At 52.5% G+C, this 18784-nt stretch overlaps 2 protein-coding genes across 3 annotated transcripts; both read right to left on the bottom strand.

Annotated features, from left to right (window-relative positions):
• On the bottom strand, positions 1–1416 carry TIGD3 (tigger transposable element derived 3). Its single transcript, XM_065883222.1, has one exon. It carries the CDS (start codon positions 1414–1416, stop codon positions 1–3), a length of 1416 nt encoding a protein of 471 aa, XP_065739294.1.
• A 3357-nt stretch (positions 1417–4773) lies between these two features.
• Positions 4774–18160, bottom strand: DPF2 (double PHD fingers 2). 2 transcript variants are annotated; one of them, XM_065881398.1, is made up of 12 exons: positions 18076–18107; positions 13460–13620; positions 12974–13081; positions 12484–12647; positions 11546–11638; positions 11288–11366; positions 10740–10781; positions 9579–9716; positions 9323–9451; positions 9059–9171; positions 8113–8194; positions 6000–6076 (listed from the first exon to the last, which is right to left on the bottom strand). In XM_065881398.1, exons 1-12 carry the CDS (start codon positions 18105–18107, stop codon positions 6000–6002), a joined length of 1218 nt encoding a protein of 405 aa, XP_065737470.1. The 2 variants fall into 2 exon arrangements, with proteins under 2 accessions (XP_065737471.1, XP_065737470.1); XM_065881399.1 differs by lacking the exon at positions 10740–10781 and having other exon boundaries at positions 4774–6076; positions 18076–18160.
• Between the last annotated feature and the right edge of the window lie 624 nt (positions 18161–18784).

The raw sequence follows: 18784 nt of genomic DNA, 5'->3' as shown, positions 1-18784 counted from the left end.
TCACAGGCAGCAGAGTCGCTCCACCTCCTCCTCACAGGCGTAGAAATTTGCAAAGAGCTCAGGGCCGGTGCCCTTGCACTCAATCCACCTCCTCAACGTGCCCAGAGCCCGGAGGGCATCGGCTTTGGTGGGCAGGGGCTCCAAGACGTCCTCTCCGCCCCCACCCTGGTCTTCCGTGCCCACCTCCTCTTTGCACACTCCAGACACAGGCTCCTCACCCTCCAGGTCCACAAAGCGGGAAAACTCCTCGAGGCTCAGCCCACCGGGGACGGGTGGCATCTCTGAGGCTTTGTGCGGGGCCAGGGCCGTTTTGCCTGGAGCCAGCCCTTCCTGAACAAAGCTGCTCACGATGAGCTGGAGAGGCACCTTGGCCCAGGCCGCCGCTGCCATGTGTAGAGCATCCAGCACTGTGATGCCTGCCCCGGCCTCAGCTAGCGATGTGCCAGCCCTCTCGCTCTGGACGGCAGCCAGCTTGCCCAACAGACGGCGCCGGTAATGGGCCTTAAAGGCCTGGACCACGGAGCTGGGCAGGGAAGGCGTGGTGCTAGCAGCGGACAGAGGCAAGAGCTTCACGTGGCCGAGCCCGGGCAGGCCTGCCAACTCCTCCACCACTCGGGCAGCCAGCAGCAAGGCTACCTGTCGGCCCTGCCGCCCCATGTCCCGATCAAACTGTGCCAACCATTCTGACCAGGGGATGGCCAGGTCAGGGTGGTAGGAGGCGGGCAGGGCCTCACTGCTGACCCCAAAGAAGCATCTTGGGGCAGCCTGGAGCCCACTGACCAACACCCGCCGTTTCTCTGTGCCCCTGCTGTTGGCACACAGCAGCACCTGTACCCGATCACACACACCCACTCTGCCGGGCACTGCCCGATATAGCAAGGGCACTTCAGCACACCCAAAAATGTCCTCTGGGGAGAAATCTTTAAGAGAAAGAGGCAGCTGGGCCTGGGGCGTGGGAGCTGGGGGAGGCAGCTCAGGGGTGAACGGAGACACCACTACGTGGCGGGCCCCGAAGCCCACGTTGTTTCGGCGTTTCCAGCGGACCAGCCAGCCAATGCTGGGCACAAAGTCCTGGCCCATGATGTCGGCCAGCTCCTTGGCTTTATGGAGCAGCATGGGCCCCGTCACCTCCCAGGCCTTGGCCTGGGCAATGTGGTACCAGCAGAGCAGAGCCTCATCGATCCCGCTGTACTTGGACTCCCGCTTGCGCTTGCGCTCCCGGTTGGCCGTGCCACTGCACCAGTCCGCCAGCAGCTTCTCCTTATTCTTGCAGATGCGGGAGATCTGGGGCTGGGAGACCTGGAAGCGCCGGGCCACCTCCGACTGGGACATCTTGGACTCATCCAGGAGTTCCAGCACCTGGATCTTCTCGGCCAGGGACAGGGCGTGAAGCTTCTTCTTACTGCACAGCTCCATGGTGTCTCCACAGCACCTGTGTTGGGAGGAAACGGCGAGCGGGGGCAACAGTGGAGGCCACTCGTGTTGGGAGAGGAGGTCAGTAAGAAAAGAGATATATGAGGCTGGGAGATAGGCTGGTGTGGGGGAGAGGCCAGGGAAGACTGGACCAGCTGGAAGAGGGTGAGGGTACCCTGAGCAGGAGGTGAGAGGGCTGGGCTGAAAGGAAGGGAAATGGCCAGGCTGAGTGAGCAGTGGGCCGGGCACTGATGAGGAGAAATGACAGAACAGAGCCCAGAGGAAGTGGTCCCCTGGTCAGAGGGAGAAGGGAGTCTGGGCTGCGGTTTGGGGGAGAAGGATGAATAGAGCCGAGGGGACAGTTGCAGAGGCAACAAAGGAGAGTGGACGGGCGAGGACAGGGGCCCTGGGGCTGAGTGGGGCAGGTGTAGGGGCTGAGTGGGGCAGGTGTAGGGATAATCAGAGCTGGCGGGAGGAATCCCCGAGAGGGGGAGGGGGAGGGGGGATGATGGCCTAGGCTGGATGTAGATGAAGATGTTCGGGGCAGGGTGGTGGAGTTAATGAACAGAATTGAGGTGACAGGTGTACAGACGACAAAGAGGGACGGATTGGGGGCTGAAGGAGCAAGTCTAATTTGGTGCTGGGTCCTGAGCAGGTAAGGCTGAGCCAGGGTCCCGCCTGGAGGGGTAGTAGGAGCACAAGGCCGAAAGGGCAGGTGCACAGGCGACGAAGGGCCAGAGGGGTTAGGAGGCCGCGGGCAGCGAGAGGGGCGGGGTGTCCTCAGCTGGGAGGGTCGTGGCCTGGGAGGGGTACCACGGCGCGGGGACGAGCGTCCGGGACCCAGGCAGGCCGGGAGTCGGGCTCCGCAACCCGGCCGGCCTCTCCCCACGGTGACCCGGGGTCCGTCGGCAGGGCGGACCCAGTTATCCTCCCGCCGGGCCTCCAGGCCTCCCCGCCTCCCCGCCTCCCGCTCCGCACCCACCTCTGGCGCTCGTCCCGCGGCTCCCGCCCCGGCCCCGGCCCGGCTCCCGAGCCCCTCTCCCGGCGGTTACGGGAGAGCAGGGGAGGGACGCGCGGAGCGGACAGAGGGGCTGTGCGGGTGGCGGGCGCGCGCACAGCAGGGCCTCGAGCGCGCCGCCCGCGCCGGGCCCTCTCCCGACAGGGAAGACCGCGGTCCGCAGTTCAGCTCCCACCGCCTCAGCCCCGCCCCGGCCCAGTTAGATTGGCCTTCGGTGGCGTCCGTCCCGCCCCTGGCTAAGTCTCATTGGGCATCGCGAAAGTGGCGGGTCGCCGGGTCCCCCGGGGGACGGAGCTTCCAGTGCTAAGGGACGGCGAGGCGGATCCCGGACGCGGCGGGAGTCCTGGAGGCGCCGCCAGCCTCAGGCGTCCCGGCCCTCGGGGCCTGACGAGACTCTGGGCTGCGTGAACGCCGGAGGTCTTCCTAGCCGTGACCCTAGGCAGCTTCCTCACCTGCCAAACAGGTCTAATACCCCTCATTGAGTGTTTTTTTAAAAAATGGAAGGTTTTAAGCTACGCAAAACATGTTACCATGGACAGCATGGGCCTCACGTCTATCAGCCCAGCTACAATAAACTACTTGCTTGGGGCCAGTTCTGGTTTAGGGTGAGAAAAGGCTAATTTTCTTTTTCTTTTTTTTTTGGCCATGCCACGCAGCATGCGGGATCTTAGTTCCCCAACCAAGGATTGAACCCGTGCCCCGGCATTGGAAGCGTGGAGTCCTAACCACTGGTCTGCTAGGGAAGTCCCAAAGACTAATTTTAGTTTTTTTTTTTTTTTTCCTTTCTTTTTTCCTCCCGTTGCGGAGCACAGGCTCCGGACGCGCAGGCTCAGCGGCCATGGCTCACGGGCCCAGCTGCTCCGTGGCATGTGGGATCTTCCCGGACCTGGGCACGAACCCGTGTCCCCTGCATCGGCAGACGTACTCTCAACCACTGCGCCACCAAGGAAGCCCCAAGATTTAATATTATTCCCTTCCTTGGTAGCCATCAGTTCTTTGCAATCAAATATAGACTTTCTAACCTGGGGTCTAGTGCTCCCCATTCAGATCTAGCCTCCTTTCCTCTCCCTTTACAGCTCTGATTGGAAGGCTGGGGCCACAGATGAGTCTGCTTTCTCATAGGCTTCCCTTCCCATCCCAATCCTGACCCCTCTTCCATCCTTCTGTATGCCATCCTAAATCCACCGCCTGCAAACTTTCCAAATTTCCTCTCACTTATGCCTGTTAGTGTTCTCATCAGCATCCTTTCTTAAATTTTTCTTTTATCTGTTCTCACCTTAGACCACTGAACCACCAAGGATCATTTCATTGCTTTCCTCCCTCTGCTCCAGGCCTACTTCCATGTAAAGGCATGAGGATGGGGGCTGTGCTGTCCCTAACACAGTTCCCAAACTAGAGCACCCTGCTTACTTAACTGAACACAAGGGCCCAGGCCACACCTTTCAGTAGGAAACAGTGGCTTTCAGACTGTCCCAGAAAACCTTCAGGGGGCTCATAACTGATTCAAATCTTTAAAACGGCTGCAGGAAAAGGAAACTCATTTTTGTGCACGCATACATGCCTGGAGGAAGGCTGCAGCGCTGCGCTACGGGCTGAGTTCATGTACACGACATACAATGAAAGTACGTCAGGCGAGCGAGGCTGAGGTATCTCTCTGCTCATGTTCACTACTCGTGCAAAAAGTTTCATGTGTTTCACTGTGATGTCATTAATTTTCCTGTCATTATAATCAAGCTTCTGGACCTATTTTTAAGTATCTGAAATCGCCAGGTCAGCTGTTACAAACCTGTCACCACTTGCATATACAAATCCAGCAGAATTTCCTCCAAACCAACAAAAATACAGAAATAAACAGGATTTTAAAGTTATTTTTTAACCCAAATTTTGTAATCAAAACTTCATTGTTCTTTATTAAAAAACTTATAATCTAATTTACATAAGAAATTAAACAAATACCCAATTTTATATCAACTTAATCTACTGAGCTTAAGCTAAAATTTTAATTTGGGGTAAAAGCTATGCTTCAAAACATTTAAAAGCCCCTGTCCTGGGCTTCCCTGGGGGCGCAGTGGTTGAGAGTCCGCCTGCCGATGCAGCGGATGCAGCTTCGTGCCCTGGTCCGGGAAGATTCCCACATGCCGCAGAGGGGCTGGGCCCGTAAGCCATGGCTGCTGAGCCTGCGCGTCTGGAGCCTGTGCTCCGCAACGGGAGAGGCCACCACAGTGAGGCCCGCGTACCGCAAAACAAAAAAAAAAAGGCTACTATCCTAAGGAAGAAAGATTTAAGATGAAGTGGCCTTAACCAGGAAAGGGAGTTTGGAGATAAACAATCCAGCAGAGGGCTCTGTGTAAAAATGTTTATTTGTACTAATGCTTAGTATACAGGAACTAAAGAAAGAAAAAAAAAAAAAGACACCTCAACTCCAAAGTGACAGTGAATTAGGGCCTTCCCACAGCCAAGGGGAAGGACACTCCAGGGTGTCCTGGCATGGACTGTCCCCGCCCCACTACTTAATGTGTCACCAGGCAGAAAACTGAAGAATCAGGGTGCGAAGACCTTACCAGCTGCTAGCGAGCGTGCCAGGGAAGAAAGGGATGTCTATGTGGCTTCCCCACCACCCAGGAGCCAGGATACACAGAGCAGGAGGCAGAGGCTCCCAATTCAGTTAAGGGCAGGAGCTGAATGCCCAGGTCCAGGAAGAACTAAAAGGGGATTTCGGAGGTAGGCTTTTTCATCGAGTTAAAAAACAGGCACATTGTCCAACATCTCCCTGTGGCCCCCAAGCTGCTGGCCTGGCCCCCTAATGCTTCCCCTCTTCCCACAAAACCAAAGGGAATAAGGAGGGGAGGCAGAAGACAGGAAATAACAAGGGTGGGGAATGCTTCAGTCACTAGAGACCAGGGCCTGTGACGGTGAGCCAGGCAAGCACAAGGAACAATCAGGTGAAGCTGCTCCTCCCCCTGCGGTGCAGTGGTGGGAATGGGACAGGGCCAGGAGGGTGACCAAGAGCATCCTGGCTCAGGCAAAGGATCCTGGGTAGCAGGAACAGAGAGCCGCAGAGAGCCGCTCTGGGGGAAGGGGGCTGTGAGGCTAAGCAGCACAGAGGGCACCGGAAGCTTCTTGCAAGCTTGCTCAGTTCTCACTCCCAGCTGCTCTGGCAGAGGCCCCAGCCTGGCTCACCTCCAGGGGAAGGGAAAACCCTGGGGACCAGAGTGGAGGCAGAGCTGAGAGAAGTGAGCTGCTCTCCCACTCTTTCTCGGAGGACACGGTTTGAACCCTGTGAATACCAGGGCCGGGGCCCAAGGCAGACAGAGTGAATGCACTTCATGGAGAACAGTGAGAAGCTGGGCCCACAGGTATGCCTTGGGGCAGTGTGATGCTCCGTTCTCCCTGAGGGCCTGGGGCCAGAGGCGGTCAGAGCTGCCACCTCAGCTTGCTGCTGCCAAAGGCAGGTTGGCACGACCTCCCCGAGGTTCTCTGGACTTGTGAAAGAGATTAGGAAGGGAAGGTGGGTATGAAACACAGGAGAGAAACAGCCCTAGATGTATGGGGGATCGGGGTGGCCACATCAAGAGGAGTTCTGATTCTGGTAGATGGAAGCTTTCTCCTTCAGCAGGTCCAGACACAAGTGGCAGCTCCAACTTCCTGCAGAGAAGCATAAGGGGTTAGGAGGGGCCCCGCACAATCCTCACCTGCTCTTCTTCTACTCCCCATACCTCACCTCCAGTAGCAGGACTGGCTACGGGCAGGATGGGAGATGTCCTGCAGTAGCAAAGTTTCACAGTTATCCTGAGCAGGGAGGAACTCTAGGTCTTCAAATATCATGAAAAATAATTCTCAATGGAGATATAAGAAATAATCGCCTAGAGGCCTATTTCAGAATATAGATGCCCAGGCCCTCTTGGCCTATTAAATCAGAATCACTAAAGAGGACCTGGGTAGATATAACTTTTTTAAAGCTTTAAAAGGCTTTAAACTTGTGATTACAGAAGAACCAGACTTCATTCTCATGGCCCCAAAGGTTAGAATCAAGATCATGAATAGAGGCTCTAGAGAAACCAATACTGATTCCACATAAGACAGCTTTCTGTGAAGACCACGGAAAGATGAGAAGGGCTCCCCACCATCACTAGGTGCCTGAGAGAGGCTGAGGACCCAATCAGAGGAAAGGGGGCCAACTATGATGACCCAACTTGTTGTGACCCAAGTCTGGTTTCATAGAAAAACAGGAAATAATGTCCCTTATGAGAAATATAACTAGCTCATACCTTGTTTATTAATATTTGCTATGGCTGGATTCTTCTATGCTTTTTTTTTTTGAGAAAGAAAATTAGCTCTTTATGCCTTGAAGTTATAAGCATAATTGTACATATGTGTATTTGAACATTATTCTGGGGGAAAGAATCCACAGCTTTTATCAGCTCTTCAGAGATATGTGACTCTCAAAAAGGTAAGATCCTTTCTGACCCAAAGGTAAATACGCAGCAGTTGATAAGCTTTTCTGTAAGTAGCCGGAGAGTGTTAACTACTTGAGGCTTTGTGAGCCACATACAGTCTCAGCCATATCTTTTTTTTTTAAAAAAAAACTCTCTTTAAAAATGTAAAAGTCATTTTTAGCTTGTGAGCTATATATACTAGCTGCAGCTAGGTTTGGCCAGAGGGTCATAGCTTGCAAACCCCTGACCTAGAGCCTAGACCATCTGATGGTTCTACGGGGACCCTGCTGTGAGCTGCCTACAACCCTCCACTACCTCAGTGTCTGCCAGCACGTCATTAGGAAAGCCTTTCTACAGTTAATGTAGAATTGTGCCTGTGAACTGGTATTTTATGGTTAAAAACCCCAAAAGCACACTACTTCTCCTCAAACATGGCATGACAGATGAAACTTATAAATGCGGGATGACAGATGAAAAAGCTGAGTGCTCCCCTGCAGCTGTGGCAGGACCCTCAGACTTTGTTAGTGGCCTCCTTCTCTAGGGGGTGACAGCAGTCTGACCTACACTACAAGTCAGCCCACATCACAGTGAGCTACCTTCTCTTGCCTGTAATGCTGGCCCACATCCTTTGTCACAGTAACAGCTACTAGGCATTTGTGTCCTCCTGAGTAAGCTTCTGAATTTCTATAAAGGAGCGGCTTCGGCACAGACACCTGGCTGGAAGAGGACTTGCGGCGAGGCAGCCACTTTTTGGTGTCACCACTGGTTTTGTCGAAGACCTTCCATAAACCTGAAGCATCGTTAAGCACTGCTGGAGGGCCAGAGTGACCCACTCAAGGCTCCAGGTTCAACTCCCTCCCCGACACTGGCAGAAACAAACGCTCACATCTGTCGAGAATGGAGTGCTAAAACTAGTCTCGCGTCAGACAAACTACGAACTGAGTTTCTTAGACTTGTTGGAGGAAAACAAATCTCTCCTTCTGGTAATTATTCTCTGCTCAGCATCTGTTTTCTCTCAGGCTGTCGATTTTCTGTGTTTGTAAATGTTATCTGGTGATAATGTACAAACATTAAAGCCTCAAAGTTGCAATGCTAGGAAAGCACTCTGAACTGAGTGAAGGCAATGTGCCTACTCCCTAATCTGAAAGAATGTATCACTGATACGAGAACTCACTTAACCGTACAGGCGATTTTCCAAGTTACTAATAAAATACTTGTTCTGAGTAAGAGATCAGGGAGACCTACCTTCAGGAGGCTCAGACATAGATGGGGTGAGACAATACATGTGGTAGCCACGATCACAGTCATCACAGAAGAGCAGCTGGTCCTAGAGAATGCAAGATGGAAGAGGAAGGGGGGAAGTGAATGACTAACGGGTCTCAGTTGGGCTGTTGAGGACAGGTAGGAAGGAGGGCTTCTGCAGACACGGCTGCTAATTCCAGGAGGGGCAGGATAGATGGCAGTGAGAACAGACATGGGACCCTCTAGACAGAAAATCACTGCTGTCCACTTCCACCCAGACAGAGTCACTACTGTCATCCCACCTGGACGCCACCAGCCGCCTAACGGATCTCATGGCCTCCACATTGTTCCCTCCCAGTCTGTTCTCCACAGAGCAGCCAAAGTTACCTTTTTAAGATGTAAGACAAACCACATCACTCCTGATTAAACTCTCAAAGCTGATGGCACCTGCCTTCCAGCCTCATCTTTTACTCGCTCTCCCACTGCAGGAGGGCTCCAGCCGGCCACAGGGGCCTCAATCCACCCAGTGCGTCCACCTTTAGGCCTTTTTGCTGGCTACTCTTTCCTGGGAATACTCTCTCCAAATCTCCTTGAACTGTTTCCTTTGTATCATCCAAACCTCAACACCGACACCACCTCCTCAGAAAAGGCCTATCTGAATCAGCTATCCAGTTGCTCTCTGCCACATTACTGCTTTCACTTTCTTCATGGAATAGCATAAAACGTCACCCACTTCCTTGCTTATTCCCGCAAGAACGTAAACCCCATGAAAGCAGGGACCCTGTTTGTCTTTAGCATGCTTATTGCCTAAAACAGTGTCTGACACCAAGTCGGTACTCAGTGAACACCTGCCCAACAAATCAAAGTTCCCACGGGTGGAAAGTACAGTGAGAGCTGAGCAGAAGCGCGGCAGGGGCAGGGGCGGGACGGGACGGGACGACACACGCACATCGTTCTCGGAGGTGCCACAGATGTTGCAGCACTTGCACTCGATGCACTGCCAGCGGTAGGTCTTCACGGCTGCCATCATCACGGGGGTGAACTGGAGGCAGGACGGATGCCCTGTGGGGGGAGCGAGTGAAACAGGCAGCCGGAGGTCGGGGAGAAGCGAGGTGACCTGGGTGACTGTGACAGCCGCTGGATGCTGGCAAGCCACGAGCCCCTCGGGGACTGGGTGCCGGCTAGGGCTGCCCTGGCCCTGGGTTGGAGGTACCTGAGCGGCCACAGTCAGAACAGGACACCAGCTCCTCGGGCTGTCCTGTCTTCTTGTTGATCTTGGAGTCCCCCAGGCAGAAGTCACAGTAGTTGTTGGGCAGGGCCAATCCATCGGGACCCTTCTTGGCTACAGGGAGAAAGGGAAGAACTTTCATGATACCCATGTGGGCCTCTGGGTCTCTCAACATCCCTGCAGGGAGGGCTTTTCATAACCAGGCCAACGCCTGTTTGCCCCGCCTCTGACAGCAGCTTACATTTCTGCTCCTCGGACCTCTGGGAAACCGGGGTGGGTGGCTGCGAGTCTTCTTTGTCCTCGCCCTCCTCCTCAGCCAAGTGGGAGTGGGCATAGTGGTAACTGAGGCCTGGTCGGTTCTTGTAACGTTTTCCACAAACTAAGCGCGGAGAAGATTGCAGAGAAAGGCGTCAGGATCCCAGAGTGCCACATCCCTGCCCCTCTAAGCTGTGGGCTCCACCTGAGGCAGAGGTAATCACCCCCATCAGCTCTGCTCAGGGACAGGCCTTTAGTGATAGCTGCCTCCCCGTGGCCAAGAACATCAGACCTGGGGCTCTCCAGCTTCCATGGCTCTTCTCCCTACTAAACTCCAGCCCATGGCCACCTGTACTCCTCCACGTAGGCTGTCAGGGAGGCTGAGCCCTTGCCCCATCACCGCCTGCCCTGGGAATAGTCTGGGGAGCTCCAGGTCAGGAGGGAGAGGAAATTTCTATAGTCTTGCAATATGGCAGGAAGGAGGAAAGGTAGCAGAGACTCCAAACTTTTTTACCTCTCAGTAAATGAAGGAGGCTTACGCTACTCCATATATAACATAGCCCATCTCTGCCCAAATAAAGGAGCTAGGGGGTGGATCTCTTGGGGATAACCTACCAACTGAGTCTGCTGGGATAGCTGTCTCCCAGAGAAACTCAAAGACACTCCCACATCAGTGCCCTGCCCAACCCCCAAACCCCCAAACCCCCAACCAGCAAGGAAAGCAGATCCCCATGAGGCATCTCGCAGTTCTGAGCAGTGATACCAAGAAGAGCAGGGGGCAGCAGGAAAGGAACGGGGAAGGGATGGGAGGAGGGGGTGGCAAGATGGTGGGGAACGTTAGCTCACCACTATCTGTTTTGGGGAAGGGGGAGCAGAGGGATCTGTTTGTAACGGGTTCCTTATAATGCTTCTGAAGCCACCCCATGCAGTGGGCCCGAGCAGCCCTAGGAGCAACTTTGTGGGAGACAAGCAGTGGTAAAGGCAGCTTCCAGGACCGTGAGGAGTGGAGCACATAGAAGGCCCATTGCTCCTGTCCCCATGCCATTCCAGAGACTTTACAACTAGCATCACAGATGATAAGGCAGGAACAAGGGAGGAGGGAAAAAGGGATAGGAAAACCAAAAGTCTGAAAAGTTGAGAGAGCTACCTCTCTGGGGCGCTTTCGAGGTATGCTTTTGTTTGAAACTATCTGAAAGACAGAAAGAAAAGTCATGAGAAGAAGGCCTTGATACACTTGAGACAGGTGCGGCAGCAGCAGGAAAGCGGAGCAAACGAGAGAGAAACCCCAGCGGTGATGGTGCTCCCAGGGTGGAGGGACAGAAGTGGGCAAGAGAGAGAAAAGGGGGAGAGAGCACAGACATTGAAAAAGTCAGTGTTGGACTCCTGGGGCCCTGACTTGATTGGGGCCAGCAGACCTGGATGCCACCTATTTGAGGCCAACCCTGCCTGCTGTGTGTGCCCCTCACGGGTACCCCCACCCCGAGGACGGCAATCTCCCCCAGAGCATGCAGGGCTCACCCACCGTGTAGCGGAGGCCAGGGCCTCTCAGGGATCTCAGAGGGAACCAGTCAGCAGGCAGGACAAGAGTCCAGGCTTGTTTTACCACTCTGAACAAGAACACAACCTTCCCTCCTCTCATATCCTGAGGAGCTGGGTCCAAGGCAAGGACTACCCACCCACTCGTGAGGCACTCACTGTCACAGGCATAGGGTTTATCTCGATCCTCCAGGATGGAAGCGTCCAGCTTCTTACGGGCACTGCCCACACCTTTACCCTGTGAAGAAGAGCAAAAAAAAGCCCTTAACAAGGTGTCTAGGCCTGAGGAGTTAGACTCTCCCAGAAGCTGGCTGCTCATCTCACTCAAGAGAGAAAATGGCAACAACAAGCAATAAAACAGTGGGACTCTGCAGGCTACCTGAGCCCCCAGGCTGCAGGCAGCACTTGGCCCCTCACCTTGGACTTCCCCTTGCCCCGACGCTTGGGAGTGTCTTCTTCATAGTCCTCATCATCGAGGTCATCCAGGAAGTCGTCCGGTTCTAGGATCCGCTGAGTGGACAGGAAGATTAGGATGGGCAGAAATAAGGAACATCCAAAAGCTCCCCCATGATGGGACTGGCCAAGGCCGCCCAGAACCTCCTCTGTGACCTGGTCCCTCCGCTCCAGCCTCACTCCTCACTGCTGTTCTTTCAGTGCTTTGGGCTCTCCTTCCTCTGCGCCTCTCTTCATGTTGCTCCCCTAGCCTGGAATGCCTTTCCCATCATCTCCAAGTGGCTACATCAAACCCCATGTTTTCATAAAACTTTCCCTGATACCCCAAGTAGCTGTGGCCTCTCCTGCCTCTGATCTGCCACCTTAGGTGCATGTTAGTGGTGGTTCCCTTCCGACACCTCACTTCCCAGATTTAAATTAGAGCCTTCCTGCTTACTTGGGTGGCCTGGTGGGAAGTTTTTTTTTTTTTTCACTGATCTGCTGCAGCCTCCCTATACGTGAAACGGGCAACAATACCTATTTCATAAGGTTGTAGAGACTGGAGAAGACGATGGAAAGCACTTAGCACAGTGCCTGGCATATTTTTAGCTCTTATTATTTTTATGTACAGTTTTATCTTCCTTGTTGGCAGAGACCAGGTCTGCATCACCCACGTAACCCCAGGCACCAAAAAACTTTGGTGGCAACAGAAGACGAACGAGAGTCTGTAGTTAGAAGGAAAGGAGCAGCAAAGACTGGAAGGTAACAGTGAAGTTCTCATTACGGAATGGAGCAGAACAGAACTCCAGGTGGCTGCCTCCAGCCCCACAGCTTCTACTTCTATTCTGATTACTGGGTGGCCTCTGATGAAGAGGAGACTGATTTCCATCAAAGTTCCCTTAACCACAGTGTTAATCTTGTACCTTCCGTGCTCGACTGTTCGTCACAGGAAACTCGCCCAGGCTGTCGTCATCAACTCGGGGATCCGGGGCGCCTCGCTTCTCCAGCGGGTCGGTGCGCAACAGAGCCTCTAAACTACTGCCATCCTGAGAGATCAGCCCCTCCTTCTTCAGGGTCTGGTCTGTGTCTGCAGGCAAGGCCAGGAGGAGGCGAGGCTCAGAAGGGCTGGAAGCAGACCTCTCCGGGTGTATACAGTGCTAGATCAGCCACTAGCCAGTCACTGTCTTCTGGTCTCTGGCTGCCCAGGAACCAAGACACCGTGGTTCACTTGGCACCATAACTTATCTGTTTACCTGTCTCTTCTATTCGACTGAGTTCTTTACAGAAGGAATCACATCTCATTCATTTTAGTATCTTTAGGATCTAGCATTGGGCCTGGTACGTAACAGGTGATTGGCAGGCCTCCTACTACACAGCAGGCTATGCCCCTGCTCAGGGAGGAGTGTGCTTTACCTGGTTTAATAGTTGGGAAAGAAAGTCTTGGATCCTCAGGAGGGTGGGCTCGCCGCTTTTTCCGCCAGCGCCGGGCAGGGTAGGAGTACAGCTGCCCAGAGGCCAATCCTGTGGAAGGGAAAAAGAGAGTGAAGTCAAGACCTAACCCTAGAAAATAATACCAAACACTTTCTGCATGAGTAGGCCCTGACTGAGTTCTAGAGCAAGGGAGGAATACGGACAGTGAGGGCCTGGGGACAGGGTGCGGATAAGAGAAACACACGTAAGCTCAGAGGCCTTGGCTAACACATAGCTCTCCAGAAGCCCAACAAGAGCTTCAGCAGTGCAGCCTGCAGAAAACAAAGATGCTTCATCCTCCCTGGGCTTCTAATCATGGGAAGACTATAATCTCCATGGGAGGAAAGCAGTAAGGAAAACCCTTTCAGCTGGCTCATCACCTAAGATGAGGAAGCTTCTTCCTCCTTGTGCTCCTGAGTGGACCCTCACCTGGACCCCGGTGTCGCTTTTCCATCCAGATATAACAGTTGCTCTGTGCTACTCCGGTCTGTGAGTCCAAGAAAGGCAGGCGCACGCTGCGCTCAGCACAGAGGCGGGCGTTGTAATTGTGGCACTGCTCCATTGCATCTTTGTAATACTGCTCCCCAAGGCTGCAGGAAAGACAAAGATCAGGTGTGTGTGTGTGTGTGTGTGTTGGGCTGGTGCTGAGCTATCCCTTTCACTGGCCATCTGCTTCTCTAGAAGGCTCAAGGGACTTGGAGAGTGTCACTCTGCTTTTATTTGCTACCATTTCTGCCTCATGGGACACCAAGCTCCTTCACTAAGTCATTATGAGGAAAGGTACTTTACAAATAAATTACCGTCAGGAACACAGGATTTCATCGTGTGTCTAATTGGACCTTAGTCTAACCCACAAAGAGGGGAAGAAAATAATGTTCATTCTGTGCCTCTCAAGAGTATAACCCTGTGCTAGCCAAGATGCTATTTCTCTTAATCCTCAGGATTCTGAGAAGCAGAGGTTAGCTCCTTTTTACAAATGAGAAGAGAATTCAAAAAGGTCTGGGAGACTTATGAAACTATATTTAGCAAACTCTATACTAACTCTATCTATACAAACTATCTATACAATGAAATTCTACTTAGCCATAAAAAAAAAAAAGAAGGAAACTCTTCGTGTACTAACATTAAACAATCTCCAAGATAACTAGAAAAAAAAAAAGGTACAGGGCTGAGCAGTGTTATAGGATGCCACCATTTATGTGGCCAATTGGTAGAAAAGAAACTGTAGGCCTCCAAGGAGAAAAACCAGGTGACTAGGGGACTTTCTCCTATGTGCCATTTTATATCTTCTGAACTTTAAACTAGGTGTTTAGCCAACTAATTCTATATACTAATTTTACAGTAAATGGAAAACATCAGAAAATACTTGAACACTCTCGAAGCCTACTTTCTACTGAGTATCATTACACTGATACAAAACCTGTTTGCTCAAAGGCCTATCCTAGGCCCTTCTCCATTCTCACACCATCAAATTTTTTAGGAAAGAAACTTCTTGGACTCAAAAGATTCAATTTGAAATCTGATTTTTTAAAGTGCTTTAAAAAGCTGCAAAACTGCACAGTGCCAGGAGTTATCTGGCTCTAAGAAGCATGTATGGGCTTCCCTGGTGGTGCAGTGGTTAAGAATCCACCGGCCAATGCAGGCGACACGGGTTTGATCCCTGGTCCGGGAAGATCCCACATGTCGCAGAGCAACTAAGCTTGTGCGCCACAACTACTAAGCCTGCACTCTAGAGCCCGCGAGCCACGACTACTGAAGCCTGTGCACCTAGAGCCCGTGCTCTGCAACGAGAGAAGCCACCGCAATGAGAAGCCCGCACACTGCAGCAAAGAGTAGCCCCGGCTCACCACAACTAGAGAAAGCCCACGCACAGCAACGAAGATCCAATGCAGCCAAAAATAAAAGTAAATAAATTAAGAAGCATGTATATAGAACCAATCTTGTTCTCATGCTTCAGGGTTTAACAAGTATTTTAGTATGGGAACTTTAACTATATTCACATTTATATATCCAATCAATCTCAAAATAAACAAAATGAGGGCAGAGATGATTTCTTTCCCACGATATCCTCAGTACTCACGATGGTGTCTGAAGCATCTTGACTAAGGAGTAAAAAGACCTGGCTTGGCTGCAAGTCACCACATAAATGTGGACATTTAATCAACCTACATGGACCTCAGGTTCCTATGCTATTGATTGGGGAGGCTGAACTAGATAAGCTCTGACATATTCTACAAGAGGGAGACTCCTAGCAAAAGAAGCTGAACCGAGGTCTTCTGTTGTTTATGTCCATAACTCAAGCTACAGCAACAAACCCTTCTCTGGAATCTGAGGGGGGCTTTCACTGGGCAGCCACAATAGACCACTTAGGCACAGCTTAGCACATTCCCAGCAGCTGAAAAAGACACGCACTGCACACACATCTTGTGACACCACAAGACAGCCTGGCTTGATTCAACGCGCCGTAATGACTGTAATTTGAGGTAGGCATGAATCCTGTAATGGAGAGTAGAGCGAAGGGAACAGGTTCATATTTGCTCGCCTTTAGGAGGCAGCCATGTCCTCACTAAACAGAGGAAAACTGGATAAACAAGGCTGAGTGCAGCAGCTCCTTTGTTTCCACTGATGGGAATTGACACTGACAGTGTGAGTCAAATGGAAGGGCTAGACAGGCTGAGAGCTGCAAAGTCAGAACAAGGAAGCTGGAAACAGCTGGGGGGGATGCATGAGAGATGTTCTATCAGCGCTCTTGTGAGTTAAGTGGGATTTCGGAAGGTGGGGCAAACTGTCTCGTGAGTAAGAGAGCTGAGAATGAAACACCAGTTGGAGGAAGAGAGGATCTGACGAGGACAGAGCAAGAGAGAATGAGAGAGATCTCTTAAGAATCTAAGGCTCCTATTTCAAGAAATTTCAAGGTAACATCATTCTCCAGATCTCGTTACCTAACTCAGAGGATTTCAAAACCAGTCAGCAACCATAGCTATTTTATACCATTATTTTGCCCTAGTAAGACCCCTTAAAGATCGTTTCAATTCTGACACCACATTTGGGAGGGACAGAAAATTTATAAACAGGGAAATTCTTCTCCCAGAACAAGATGCAAGTCAGAAAAGATGAGCTAGTAGTCCTGACCTCGATGTATAGCCTCAGCTGTCATAAGACTAGGCACACCATGGTCAAGAGAAGCGCCAGAAAAGCACCTCTTTCCAGGATGAGAATATGGTACAGGAAGCCGGCAAGTCCCTTCTTAAAGGGCAAGTTCTGTAGGGAAATGTATTAACTGTGGTCCACAGCTCTCTACAGCTAGAACTGAGGAGCAGAAAGTTACTGGTATCCAGGAACCAGTGGCTGGTGACCCTCATGATCTCTACAGTTCTTTAAAGAGAAATAAGAAGTCATGCTCTACTTAAATGGCCAAACCCTCATTTCTAACATCACGCAGAAGGGTTGCTATCCCTATTTCCCAGATGAAAATCTTCCAACATGTAGAATCTCATTACGTGTAACTCTTAAACCTAGGCTAGTTTGACATTCCCCCAGTACAGTAAGGTTTCCAAGGTAGAAGCTTTGATTCTTTTTCGAGAAGCATGAAACCTGTGTAAAACCTCCCCTTACAATGGGACAGGGGGAGTCAACAAAGAGAAAGGTAGGGAAACAAAGAAAGAACATGTGAGTCAGGAAGGATAACTATATAAGGATCAACAGCATCATTCCTAAATTGAGGGAAATGTCAGCTTGAAGAGAGAGCTGGGGAAACTGGAGTGGGCAGATCAGAGAGAAAGATAATAGCATTGGGAGGAGGGGTGGCTGAAAGAGGCAGCAGGATGGAGCTGAAAGCAAGTTAAAAAAAAAAACAACCCACAAGAGGAGAAGGAGAAGGCACTTAGCTTAATGGAAGCGGGAAAGCATTCTCAAAGAAAAGGCTCCAGGCAGGGGGAGGGAGAGAAGCAAATGTACCCTTAAAAAGGGCTCTTGGGAAGAGTGGGGCTCAGCCCACCACAAAGACAGATGAGAAGCTGTGAGTCCTTTAGAAGAGTTCCCAAACCTTTACCTTGTCATTCAGTCAAAATCCAAAACTAGACACCCAGACAGCTCTCAATTTTCCTACCTCTGCAGCCAGCCAAACTTACCTATCAAAGGAGCTTGCTGTATTCGCCCACGGGGGGCATGAACTCATTGCAAAATTCATTCAGATTCTTCTGCAGGGAGGAGGCTGGGTTACATCAAGTCCCAAGGCATCTTTAACTCACAGCTAACAGGCCATTCTCCATCTACCCAACAACCATTAACTTTAACCTTGCTCGAAATCTGCCTAGCCCAAGAGTATTGCAGAGCTAAGACGGCCGGCCTAGATGCCCCTCTGGGCGGCAAGGCGGCCTGGACCGCGTCCGTCCAATGCCCGCTTTTGGATGGCTGGGATTGGGCGGCGCAAAGGCCCTATTCCCTGAAGTTCTTTCCCTCTGTATCTGCTCCTCAACAAATTCTTCCCAAGAATATTTTTGGTCTCGGGTACCTGATACTCAAGGACCACCCGCCGCCCCTCCGCCACCCGGAACATCACGGGATTGTTTAGAATAGAACAGCCCAGAGTGCTTAACAGCGCCAGGGCTGCCGAGCCTGCTCCTCCCGGGCCGGTTGCGTGCAGCCGATGAGAAGGGGTCGGCGGCCGGGCCACTCCCGGGTCCGCCCTCTGCCCGGCTCCCCCGGACTGAGGCGTCTCGGGAGCGAACCCGGGACCGTCTCTCGTACGCAACAAGGGCGCCATACTCTGGAACCCCTCAGCATGAAGGGAGCGCCCAGGCCGCAGAGCCCCACAGGAAGGCTGCCCGTTAGGGGCTCCCGTGGGCCACCCTTAGGGCCTCCACAAGTTTCCAAAGAAGCGCAACGTCTTCTCTGGAGTCTCCTGTTGCCCTCCCCACTATGAGTCGCAATAATGCCTTCCCGGGCACGTCCTTCTCTCCGCCTCGTCCCTTCCCATACCGCCCCCTGCTCCCAGGCCCCTTACAAGACCTCCCGGCCTAGGAGAGATCGAAACGGCCACTCACAGCTTCACTACATTTTCCACCACAGCCGCCATCTTCCCGGCTCCTCTCCCTCAGGCCTGGAGGCCCGGAGCCCGCAGCGCGCAGGCGCTGGGGCCGCACGGGGAACCAGTTTCCTCGTCCTTCTGCGCAGGCGCTGCCCGGGCGCGCGCGCCCGAGAGCGAGCGACGGAGAACGAGCCACTTGCAGGTTCTCCCGGGCCAGAGAGACGAGGGACGAATGCGCAGGCGCGACGGGGACGGGCGCGCGTCCCGAGACTCCGGCTCCAGTTCTCCCTCTTCCACCTGGTGGAGTGGGAGGAGAGAGGGAGGTTCTGGGCCCGTCCAAAAATGAGAAGGTGAGAGGTTGGTGAGAACTGGCAGGCCCAGAGGTGGCCTAGATAGAGCTCATGCGTCCTGCTACCTCGCCGACCTTTCTTTAACCTCGTGGTTAACCCTTTACCCTCACTTACAGGCCAGGGGTTGGTGGGTACTCGAAGGTAAGAGGAGTGAACAGTCCACTTGGGCTGCCAAACATGTGCCCATTTTAGGGAGGGCGAATTTAACTCCCAGAACCTGGCAGATCTTTGACCTGAATATTGGGGGTCTGACAGAAGTTCCCCCACCTTCCTGCCACCATATCAAGCCACCAACTTAATTGACGCCCGCCTCTTCACCCTTGCTTCCTACTCCCAAGCTCGTAACCTCCATGAAGAACTTCCCTCCTGCAACTA

The sequence above is a fragment of the Phocoena phocoena genome, chromosome 8 (genome assembly GCF_963924675.1).
Source record: "Phocoena phocoena chromosome 8, mPhoPho1.1, whole genome shotgun sequence".
NCBI classification, from domain to species: domain Eukaryota; kingdom Metazoa; phylum Chordata; class Mammalia; order Artiodactyla; family Phocoenidae; genus Phocoena; species Phocoena phocoena.
This window is presented reverse-complemented; position numbering and strand designations above follow the sequence as displayed.

Bases quoted from the DNA above. Each gene is read 5' to 3' on its own strand.
- TIGD3 (XM_065883222.1), bottom strand. From the start codon at position 1,416: ATGGAGCTGTGCAGTAAGAAGAAGCTTCACGCCCTGTCCCTGGCCGAG.
- DPF2 (XM_065881398.1), bottom strand. From the start codon at position 18,107: ATGGCGGCTGTGGTGGAAAATGTAGTGAAGCT. The intron at 13,082-13,459 runs GTGAGGGTCCAC...TCCCTTCCACAG, and splicing joins AAAGCGACACCGGGGTCCAG to GATTGGCCTCTGGGCAGCTG. The intron at 6,077-8,112 runs GTAGGTCTCCCT...GCTTCTCTGCAG, and splicing joins TATGTCTGAGCCTCCTGAAG to GAAGTTGGAGCTGCCACTTG.